General features: G+C 47.6%; 5 protein-coding genes across 5 annotated transcripts; 3 read left to right on the top strand and 2 right to left on the bottom strand.

Moving 5' to 3' along the window:
• Positions 1-5,302: 5,302 nt before the first annotated feature.
• On the top strand, positions 5,303-6,124 carry PPTG_17250 (hypothetical protein; the record flags this gene model as incomplete). Its single annotated transcript, XM_008914971.1, has 2 exons — positions 5,303-5,428; positions 5,456-6,124. 2 exons carry the CDS (start codon positions 5,303-5,305, stop codon positions 6,122-6,124), a joined length of 795 nt encoding a protein of 264 aa, XP_008913219.1.
• A 736-nt stretch (positions 6,125-6,860) lies between these two features.
• Positions 6,861-7,185, top strand: PPTG_17249 (hypothetical protein; the record flags this gene model as incomplete). Its single annotated transcript, XM_008914970.1, has 2 exons — positions 6,861-7,041; positions 7,148-7,185. The coding sequence occupies 2 exons, from the start codon at positions 6,861-6,863 to the stop codon at positions 7,183-7,185; spliced, it is 219 nt and encodes a 72-aa protein (XP_008913218.1).
• A 748-nt stretch (positions 7,186-7,933) lies between these two features.
• PPTG_24059 (hypothetical protein) lies at positions 7,934-8,260 on the bottom strand (the record flags this gene model as incomplete). Its single annotated transcript, XM_008914969.1, has 1 exon — positions 7,934-8,260. The coding sequence occupies one exon, from the start codon at positions 8,258-8,260 to the stop codon at positions 7,934-7,936; it is 327 nt and encodes a 108-aa protein (XP_008913217.1).
• Positions 8,261-8,380: 120 nt separating this feature from the next.
• Positions 8,381-8,683, bottom strand: PPTG_17248 (hypothetical protein; the record flags this gene model as incomplete). The annotated part of the gene is made up of 1 exon (XM_008914968.1): positions 8,381-8,683. The coding sequence occupies one exon, from the start codon at positions 8,681-8,683 to the stop codon at positions 8,381-8,383; it is 303 nt and encodes a 100-aa protein (XP_008913216.1).
• Positions 8,684-10,884: 2,201 nt separating this feature from the next.
• Positions 10,885-11,346, top strand: PPTG_17247 (hypothetical protein; the record flags this gene model as incomplete). The annotated part of the gene is made up of 1 exon (XM_008914967.1): positions 10,885-11,346. One exon carries the CDS (start codon positions 10,885-10,887, stop codon positions 11,344-11,346), a length of 462 nt encoding a protein of 153 aa, XP_008913215.1.
• Between the last annotated feature and the right edge of the window lie 84 nt (positions 11,347-11,430).

Raw genomic sequence — 11,430 nt, 5'->3', positions numbered from 1 at the left:
AACCTTCGTGCGCTCCACACATTCTGACACCGGTTTTTGGCTACCGTTAATACTCTCAATTTCAGCGTAGCGTTATATGAATTCGCTGGATTCAACGAAGCAAAAATTCAAACCAACGAGTGAAGGAGTTGGTGAAATCTAAGGCATATGTGGCGGATATTGCCCATGAGACGGCTTTCGTATTTGGAAATCTAGGAGACTAGAACGGCTTTTCGCTCGTGGGAAACGGATAGGACGAGTAACTTTGATCTTGGGCATCATCACCCTGAAATTACTGCGAGGCATTTTAGCGCCACAGCAAGCGAAGCCTATTTTCATTTCCATTTGTGCGCGACTTTCGAACGAGAGATCTTGCATATCCTACCCCATGTAACGATGCATGTGCCACCTTGCGGTCTTACTTATCGTTAGTCGGCGTATAGAGAGTAAGTATTTTGAGGCTTTTGGAACATTTGCTAAGATATTTCAGACACAAATGAAAACCTGACTAAGAATTGATGCTGTTATGGGCGATGCGGAAACGGGCCTGCTAAACGCACTGCCCAGGCTTACTGGGCTTGCAATCTGTAAGTGTTTAATGTGCTACGTACTATACAATAATCAAAAACGGATCCGCCATTTGCCTGATTCGAATCGTGCAGTTGTTTACCGTGGAATTTTAGATATGCAGTACACACATTAAGACAATCGCAAAGTGGACGAATCCGTTGAGAAGTACAAGACGCACCTCGTGGCTACAGGCTTCAAACAGAAGTACGGCAACGACTATACGAAGACACATAGAGCCGTTCTCGCTCGTGATCAAGAACGTGACGCTGTGCATGATTATCGCTTTGACCGTGTTCATTGGCTGGATGCTGGAGCAACCGGATGCGGTAAAAGCATTCTTCTGGGGTGTATGAAGGAGGTCGTGTACTGTGTGGTGCCGGAAGGTGTGGAGCTCGACGGCGCCTTCGACTGCCTGAAGCTGGTGGAGACAATCTACCGTCTCAAACAAGCTTCGCGTATGTGGAATGAGACTTCGACGAGTATGTGTGTTTTATCGGCTTTCAAGTTTCGGCCTACGACACGTGCCTTCTACCTCAAGATTGTGGACGATTACTGCGTGCTTCTGCTGATGTATCTCGACGATATGTTGGCGACCAGTAGCTCAGCGGATCTAATTGCAAGCAGCAAGAACGATCTCAACAAGCGTTTCGAGATGGCTGACTGTGGTAAATGTGTGTTCATATTGGGCATCGAGCTGGTGTACAACGCGGGCGGCAGCGTGATGATGCACCAACGACGCTACGTGGACGACATTCTCAAGCACTTTGGCATGGATAAGGGCAATATTGTAGTGAATCCTGTCGATTTGAGCCCTCGCCTCAAGCGCGCCAACCAAGGTGAACGCTCCATTCCGCGAGGCTGTGGGTGTCCTATCGCTCTTGATGACCGCGACATGATGACATGGCTTTCGCTGTGGTCTACGCAATGCGCTTCATGGAGAACCCTCAAGTAGAGCACTGAACCGCAGTGAAATGCAACGTTTGCTATCTACATGAACCGAGTCGCATGTCACCTGTTTGCGCCTGAAGATAAGGTGGACATCCGCGGGTAATCGGACGCATATTGGGCTGGTGACCACTCCGACCGCAATTCAACTTTGGGCTACTCGTTCTGTTGATGAGCGCACCGGTGAGTTACAGAAGCAAGAAGCAGTCGAGCATGTCGCTGTCTACGAGCGAGGCAGAGTACATTGCGCTGAGTTTGGCTTTCTAAGAATCAAGTAGTCACCGCATATTTTGCAAGATTCTGGAGGCAAGATGCGAGTCGGGACTTGAGCTCAAAACTCTTGAAGACAACCCATCATGCATCTAGATGACCAAGAGCACTGTGAATCATGGACGCGCCACGCACATTGACATCAAGTACCATCACATTCATGATGAGGTCAAGCGTGGTGAAGTCAAACTTGAGTACTGCGAGACTTCCAAGATGCTGGCGAACATCATGACAAATACGATGCTTAGACCGCGTCACAAGGACCTCACAACCTCGCTCAGAATCCACGCGTGTTTGCGTTTAGGGGGGGGGGGGATATTGAGGGTTACCGACTTTGAACGGCGTATAGCCATTAACCGGTCAACCCGAATTGGTTCCAACACAATCTTGCCAAGATCACTGTACGTTGATTACGGTACCGATGATTTGGTGAGTAGGATAATTGGAAGATTAGAGAGCGTTGGTGATTGGATGCAGTCTAGGTAGAGAAGACAGTGTACGCTCTGAATAATCAATTACTTCAGAATTTTTCCTTGTCCCATCATGTGGCCTTCGCTGTGACCTTCTTTCCCAAGTGGTGACTCCTCTCTTCGCTCATTACAAGCTCTACGTTCTCACGATTCATGTCCTTTATCAGTATTGATGTGTTTGGGAGATCTGTTGGCTTCACCTAATTCCGGAACGTAGGTGTTTTGTATATTCGATCGAAATAAATGGAAGCATTGCTACTGACATGACTGTCATGTCGTTGTACTCAGTATTACAATGCACCGACGTCTGGAGGGTCAAGTTATCGTGCCGGTTTTCTCCAGCAAGATCCTGTTTTAATCGCGATGTTTGAAATTTGTAAATGCATATCCGACAATGTGTTTGTACGCAGAGGCAGTTGAAACAGCGATCTTCATGAACATACATTTTTCCCTCCTTGTTAGTGCCAACACTAAATTTAGGCGAAAACAGCCTGAAAAGAGAGATCTCTTGTCAATGGTTCTAGCCATCCCCGACCAGTAGAAAAATAACTTCATTGTGTTAAATTGTCACTTTGGACCCGGATGTATAAGTTGAGCGTGGTCCCACTCCACCAATTCTTGACGTAGAACCATAGGAAAAAATACATGCTTTTGAAAAGTCAATAGACGGGCTTCCATCCCGTTCTGGATCCGGTAGTCGGGATTATTCGTGCCATTCATACACGATTGAATCAAAGTTTGTGCGACTCATCGTCAGCTTGGTGTTGCTTGATGTATCTCCCTTCAAGAACACAATGAACGGGATCGATCAGCAATGTTTCCACCTCCACTTCTCCATTAATCTCTTCGTCGTATGATATCCGCGTAAATGCATCTGTAGCTACATTGTCCTTCCCCTGGACATATTCGAAGGGGATTTTGTACTCCGATAACAGCAACTTCCACCGCTTCACTCGCAGCGGTTTCTCTGTGGGATTAATGAGATTTTTATGGTCCATGTGCACCGCAATGGGAAACCCCAGCAACATGGTCCTATGCTCCTTCAGAATCTTGATCACTGACAGCAGCTCCAAACCGGTAGTTGCATAATTCTTCTGGTTGGTCGTAAGATTTCTGGAGTAGCAAGTGATCAGCTTCCCTTGTTGCTCTATTTGTCCCCAAAATTGTTTTCCACTTGCCTCTGCGAACATGCCGAATGGTTTCTGGAAACGTAAACAGCACTGCTTTCGCCAAAGCCCTCTTAATCTCCTTGAAGGCGTCTTCTTCAACCGATGTCCATTGAAACGTGGCCTTCGGAGACGTCAACTGCGTCAACGGCTATAAGATAGCAGACTTGTCTGGCACATCTCACGATAGTAATTAATCATTCCCAGAAATCTTCGCAGTTCTCTCTTTTCATCGGTGTTTAGATCTGAAAGATCGCTCGGGTCTACTTCTCCTGAGGCTTAATGCGTTCTGCGCTCACAGGGAAGTCCAGATATTCCACACTTGAGCAGAAGATGTGACATTTCTTGCCGTTGAGGTTTACATTATACACCTCCAACCGCGTGAACACCACTCGCAGATGCTCCAGATAGTCTTCTGGCGTTTTAGAGAAAATGAGGATGTCATCCAAGTAGACTATCACAAAGTCTAAATCGCCCAAAATTCTCGACGTACACGCCTGGTATTCATCTGGAGCTGTCGATATTCCCATGTTAGCATCCAGAGATGAGAAGACCTTCGCACCTCCCAGACGTATTAACACCTCTCGAATTAACGGCACATAGTACGGATTGCGCTTTAAGAACTTATTCAAAGCTCGAAAGCCTGTCAGCAACCGCAGCCGTCCGTCAGGCTTCTTCAAGAAGAATACAGGCAATGTCCACTCACTGTCAAAGATCTGCTCCAGCACATCCAGCTCCATTAAACGCTGGATTCCCTTTCGTGCCGCGGCTTCTTCGCTTTTGGCTATGGTGTACGGTCTAGATTGTATAGGTGTATAGTGCTCCACCATCGGCAAAATGTAGTCTGGAAACTTCATGCTCCCCAAATGTCCATTATAAAGCTTCTCAAAGCAGGTTAGCAGCTCGAGGAGCTTCTTCTGATCAATCTCCGCTACACCCATCATGTTCTTCGGCTTCACTGACGAGTCGCTAATCTCCTTGACCTCACTCAGCACGTCTCGATGCGGTTGTTCCTCCTTGGTCTCTCGCTTACCCATGTTTACCTGGACTGTATTGCCATTCCACTCCACAATTCCGTCACGGAAGTTGACGATAATTCCAAGTGCCGTAAAAAGGTCACGTCCAAGTACCATTTCGTCCTTCGCTTCCTTGAGGACAGAAGATGTGTGGGTAATGCGAGTACCATAGTTCAAATCCATAAACCGAAACATCACCGTGGTTGCACCTACCGCTTTCACGTAACCATACCTGCTCGTACGTCAACGCAGAAAATAACAGCTCGAAATCCAGTTCTCGGTTCGTTTTAAGTAGAGCTGTATTGATATAGCTCGTACTACATCCAGTCTACTAATGCCATACGTTCTTTCGTCGTCTTGGATAGGCGAATACGGAGACGCATTGGTCGCGTCCGAGCCGGCTCACGATTTTTCAACATACTGCCAGCTACCTTGCCTTCATCGCTGACGGAATATTCAGATTCCAAGTCTTCAGCAATCCTTTTTTTTGCTTTCTCCGCCTTCTTCCCGGACGTTGCCTTGCCAAATCCACCTTTTGAGGCGTTCTTCTTCTGTGGGAAGCACTCGCTATCACTATGCGTGTTCGTCTTGTGTAAACAACACCACTTATTGCCATTCTGCTTCTGGGACGAGGATCAGACATTGGCACCAGAATGCTCCGGCGTTACACCAAAGCAAAACACTAAAACACCTAAGGATTTCAGCGGAGCACCACACTAAGAAATTTGGATAAATCACTACAAATTTCGCACGGAACTCCAACGCGTTGTAGGATATGGACCGTACAACACCGTCCCGAGGTTCCGATATCCAAGGGATCAATTAAGCGCCTTGGGACCAACAATGACTACAACATTTACACATGTGCCTTCTACCACGACAGTCCATGGCCGAGATGGAGGAAGGCCACTTGCCTGCTTGGATGGAGATATGGAGGACAGTCAACGGCACGGATGTATGCGATGAGTATCTCAACACGTTGCACCGGTACGCGACAGAGAAAAACAACAAGGTTATGTGCACAATAGACCATTGGTAGGACGTACAAGACGTGGATGCTGCGTTTGACTACCATACGATGAGCTCAGTTCTCACGAACTGCCGACCACACCGCTGTCTCGCCAACAACGACGGTGACGACTGCTACTGCCGATATAACATTAACACGTGTGAGCGCGGGCGAATAAGTGTCGTGTACAAACATGGAGTCCACGTGATGCACGATATTCAAGCCACTTCACCACCACGCACTCGCCTCACAAGACCTATGAAAACAATCATAGAGGCCAAGTTAGACCTATTTCCTTCGGCTTCGACGCAACAGCTTTACGCACACATTTCGTCGGCGATAGAACGAAATTATCTCAATGACCCAGATCCGCTAAAAACCCAGGTCGTCTCATTCCTGCGGCGCTGGAGGCGGAATCACCCTGGTCACGACACTAGCCAAGTCTCAGAAATTGTTGACACTTCGTTGTATGACGTCTTCGGTCTGAGCGACGCAACTCCGACTTGGGTTGTGTTCTTCCGTGATGCCGTCTTCAGCCAAGATCGTTGGGTTTCGCGGGTTGGAGTCGGTACCGCGGACGATCCATTACGTGTCGGCTTGACGTGCTACAAACTACTTCACGATTACGCGCAAGTGCAGCGTGCGTACTCGTTGACCACGTTAATTCACCTTGAGAGTACATTCAACACGGTAGCTTAGAAGTATCCTGCGTTTGGGATCGGATATTCGGACAGAGGCGGCCATTTCTTTCCTTGGGGTACTTTTGTACATCCAAACGAAATGCTGGAGACGTGGAGTGGTGCCTGCGTGCTTTAAAGCGCGCCATTCATGAGACATCTGAAGAGATATTCGACCTAGAATTCGTTATCGTCGACGGTGACAAAGCGGAGCACAATGTGTTGATGACCGAGCTTCCGTCGGCAACAATATTGATGTGCTGGTACCACGTCATGCACAACATCTACAAGAAGTTGCCCATGTTCGGTGTAGACGTTGAAGGGAGCGTTGAGATTTTTTGAGCAGCTGTACGATCTGCACTACGCCCCACGAGCTTTCTACGATGGGCTGAAGGCTAGCATTGTGGCGATTTGGGAGAGTTACCCGAAGAAAAGCGCTAAGTATTTAAGGGGACAGCACTTAAAAAAGTCCTTCATGAATGGGAGTTTCTGCAATTGACAGGCATTCTGGCCACTCTCGGGCGACAAATAATCCGCTGGAACAATACCACAAGATGTACAAAATTATCAGCAACAATTGTCGGACTATCCCAAAACAAATGCTACAAGGGATATCTGTCTCTATGCATAACTTCCTGAACGAAAGCCGAGCCTTTGGTGTTTCCCCCGAAGCCTCCAAGCGCTTGACTAAGCGGTATGCTTTACTCAAACCCCATTGAAGTCTATAACCCACGCGTGTACCAACAGGGAATCCTCCAATGGTTCTCTTCAAGGTTCACCAAGCTTTGCTCGAAACTGATAACTTGGAGTTGATCGCCAAGATCATGCGAGTTAGTTCAGTGAATGACGTTCGCGTCCATACGGTGGGTATGCCCGACGAAGGCTCGTTTGCGGATGTCCAAGAACTCACGCGTGGATGTCTTTACAACGCCAAAAATGGTATGTGTCTCCACGTACTAGCAGCGGGATTTGAGGCCGGTGTTTGCATTCCTGGCACAGCTGCACACCCACGGCGCTTTGTTGCTAATATCCAGCGATGCCGGAGAGGGCCACTTTTGCTCGCCATGCTTGGAGAACAAATAATGCAGCCACTGCTCAAAATTCTACTCCCAGCAGTAATGCTTATCGGAGCGACAATTCCGAGGGTGGCGTAACGGAGAGCGAAGGTGATATCTCCATGCAGACGACACAGTGCTCTGAAGTTCCTAGTCCATCACCACTTCCACACACGCCCAATGGTCTTTATCCAGATGAGTCGGTGTACAGCGTCCTGAAGACGGTCTCCTGTAAAGACAAAATGGATCATCAGCTCCAATACGAAATGAACGATCCGTGTACGCTAACAGAGCTTCAACCTCAAGGTTTATTAAGCCGCCGTATCCCATTTCGACGCTCCGCCCGAACAATCGATACTTCACCAGCAGGTCCACTAGAAGAAATGCACGAGGATGTGCAGGCATCTCAACCAACACGCCACAGTACACGCCGCCGTCGACTCATCAAGCGCGGAATTGAGTACCAAGAACAGACGAGAAAGCGGAAACGCTGAGTAGACCGAAGCGATTACCACTGGAACGCTCTGCAAGACTCTGTACCGAGAAGGCATCCATTTAGGAGCTAGACGTAGCTGCTACAGACAGCGAATTAGAACTTCATCTTCATAATTCGAACCACAGCCTTATTACGCTGCAATGCTGTTGAAGATATTTTTAAAAAGTCGATATCCTGGATGATCTTTGTGGTGGTGTGGCTGAATTGGTGGTATGACTATAATCAGTGGTGTAGTGCTCGTGCCGAGAAGAATGGTGCTACCAGTTTTATTATTAGCGTTTTATCTGATTTCATTGGTGTTTTCAATGAGTGTTTTAGTGCCAAAGACCGGGACGCTTCTGGGTCTTCTGCTGCGACTGGTTGACTCCCTTCTTGGACAACTTTCCCCTCCTTCGTTGTTCTTGTCGCCGCCGTTCTTACCACTCGACTTCTTCCAATTCTTACCATGCCACTCGAGGCCTTGGCGTCTCTCCGATTGCTCCAGCCGCTCAAAATGCTGGACGGTCTTCGGCATTGAGTTGAGATGAACTCCCCTACTCTTATACGCCGTTTCCCGCTCGTTTGGCATAGCCCTCTTGAACGTGAGGATCAACGTCTGCTCGTCCATTCTAGAGCGTTAGACGGGAGGTTGGAGAGCATACACGTTATGTTACACATTCTCTGATGGCAGTCTGCCACCGTTTCGCTCCTCTTCTTCGCAAAGAGGTAAAACTCCTCCTCCAATCGCTCATGGTACATGCTGGGCTCCCCACGTCTTATAAACAGTCTCGAACTCACTCTTGTCGTCAACATTGACACTTTCCGAAGCCACCTTCAAAGAGTTCAGTGCTTCATCGTCCAGCACTATGTTCAAATGCAGAGCCTTCTCCTCCGAAGTCCACTTCTTCAACTCACAAATGTGCTCAAATTGCTTAATCAAGAGCAGCCAACCTTGCGCTGTCCCTCCACTAAAGCGAGGAATACTGATCTTAATGAACTCCCGCTCATGACCAGTCGTCTTCTTTTTCGTTGTGATCTGAAAGGTCACCATCGTTGACGTCTCCGCGCCGTCGTTGTTTATTTTGCTTGCTTGATTTCTGGCCTCCCCAAGGTTTGAGATATTTCAAAGTGGTAACCCTTGGCTCGCAGGGGTCCTCAGCCCTTCTTGGCAAAAGAAGAAATGAAATATATTGATAGTTAAGATATGATTGTTCAACCTGCGAAAAGTTTGAAATAGAATCTCAGTCTCAATTCCTCCACGACAACTTGACCTTCCATCTTGGTCGTTGCCATCGTGGTAACGGGCTTGTCACGTTCTTTCGTCTCTCGTTCTCGTTTGCGAACAGATAATCTCCAGTCGGTTCACACCCGTCCTCCCTGAAGCACCGTGACGTCCCGGGACGACCCAGACCACTCTCCATCTCAAAGCCACTTGGGCGTACGTCTACGGATCCTACCCTACTCGTGCGCGGCCACCACAGCGAACCCAGGTACTCTTCTACCCCTGTCTGTTCTCACCGTACGTCGCTTCACTCGTCCGCCTACTTGCTCTTCGACTAGCCAGTCCTGCAATGCGTCCACCAGAATCCTCACACGTTCTGTCGGACACACTCTGTGCCTCAACAGCCCTTTTGTTCGTTTCTACCTTGTCGTTGACTGTACTTCCAGTCTCCGATTGCCTATCTCCTTTCGACACACTTCTTCTCATCTACTTGCCTCGTCCTGCGCAGATTCAGAATTCTGCTTCCTTTGCAAATTCCAGTATGCTCTCCTCCACCCATCTTGTCATCTAACGCAACCAGTCGCGACCGCTCGCCACCTGCGATCTCCGTTTAAACCGTGTGTCCGTTGAGTCCGTTGGGCTCCTCCCATCCTTTGGTCTCGTTCATCTCATGTTGAAGCTGGTCACGTGCCAACTGACCGTTTGCTGGAAGATCGTGTTCCTTCCACGCACCTCTGGCTTACCCTGTCACCAATCTGTTTCAACAGCTTACAACCCTTTGTCAAAATCGGTGTGTATCCATGTCCCTTCAACTGAGCCAACGCGTGCAATCACCACGTGTTCCTCAAACCATTCACACAGGTCGATTCATTTTTTAAAACCAAAAATGCTGCTACAGTAGGTACATTGCTATTTTACATGTATTCTGAAGTGGTTAAAATACAGCTGAAAACCAACCTTGCGACTTTCACTTATAAAATAGTTATGGCTAACCTGCTCCCAACCCCACAACAAGAATCTGCACCGTAACACCCACTGCGCTCCATGTCGTCGCGTTTGCAGCAAGCATGTCAGCTTATTTAAGTGCCCCACGTGTTGGTTTAGTCCAGCGGTAGTTGCACGGCTGTAAGCATCTGTACGTTTTAATGCTATCTTATCATGTAGACTTCATTGTGAAGATTGTTGACATTACAATTTATATTTAGAAACAAGTTAACAAGCGCTCGCGTAAACAACAGGAAGCAATATTGAGCTTGTCAGTACGTTGCGCTTAAACTTACTTAATGCCTCAGGCGCATTGGCTTCTGCCTTCACGAGTTGAAACAGCGTTACCCAATTCTTCTTGGTATTTTGGAAAAATCGGAGCATAGGAAAATGACTCAGCATTTATACACCAATAATACACTCTTTTTCCGTTCTATTAGTAGTCAGACGTATTTCCAAACGATTGGTATTAATAGGGCTGTTTTGTCACGTGTAGCTTACCCACACGGTGCAGTACACGGTGTAATGTACACCCCAATAATGATCTCGCTTGATGTACTGTGCGCTGCAATGGAGCTGGTGGAGGTTTATGCGGACTGGGTTACTAGTATTAGAGAGATGGCTTGGGATTAGAGGATGGAGTTTGAGCAACCAGAAATGAGATGGTCGAGTCAGCGCTAAAGTCCAGCAACAGGCGAACGGACCAGCTCTTGTAGAGGGATCTTCTAGATGCAAAGTTTCTCTGACTCTATTGTCCATTTAGGATTGGAGGCAAGGTTGAGTTAAAATTACGCACTTTCTCTTTATCCATTTCCTTATCTTTTTTTTCCAATGAAGACCAGTTCTGGCATTAATCTCATTGTCCAGTCGTTATTGTTTAGTTTCATACCGTAATATAAAAACATAACTCAATCTACTCCACCAATGAACAATGATGTTCGCAAGGAAAAACACTTTGAATGGATAACAGCAATCCAGTGCAATATAGGTCTCATTCCATAATTTCACTCGTAGCTCTCAAGTCGCCCTCCTCCACGTTCATAAGCATGCGGCTCACATACGTGTTGCTCTTAGCTTCCGGTGCCTTTTTACTCGACATCAGCAATGCCCTGCTTTCATATGAGGACCCTAACAAGATTGTCAGCTTGAAGCATGTTCACTATTCCGCCGAAGCCCAGCAAGTTGAGGGGAGATCTCTCCGTACACGCGAAGACGAAGACATAAACACCGACCAAGCTGAAGAAGACAGGGGTCTGTTGGACATGTTTTCGTCCAGCGTCAGCAAGGCCGCTTCCAAGAAGTATCTGCGAAATTCAGAGTTGTACGACAAGATGCGCCATGACAACAGCAAGTATTTTGAAACACTTGCCGCTTGGAAGGCAGAGAAGTATTCGGTTGGCAAAGTTGAGCGTGCCATGAAGAAGCTTGGTAGAGATTCGGACGAGATCACATACATCACAAACGGGTACAAGGCTTTCCTCGAGAATGGCAATATACGGTTGCAATAGAGCAGGTAACGTTGATGAACGCACCTAGTAACAAGACGTCCAGGCAAGGAAGCCTCGAAAGAATTGGAACGGTGCAAAGGTGGC

This window comes from Phytophthora parasitica (assembly GCF_000247585.1).
Source record: "Phytophthora parasitica INRA-310 unplaced genomic scaffold supercont2.65, whole genome shotgun sequence".
Taxonomy (NCBI): domain Eukaryota; phylum Oomycota; class Peronosporomycetes; order Peronosporales; family Peronosporaceae; genus Phytophthora; species Phytophthora nicotianae.
This window is presented reverse-complemented; position numbering and strand designations above follow the sequence as displayed.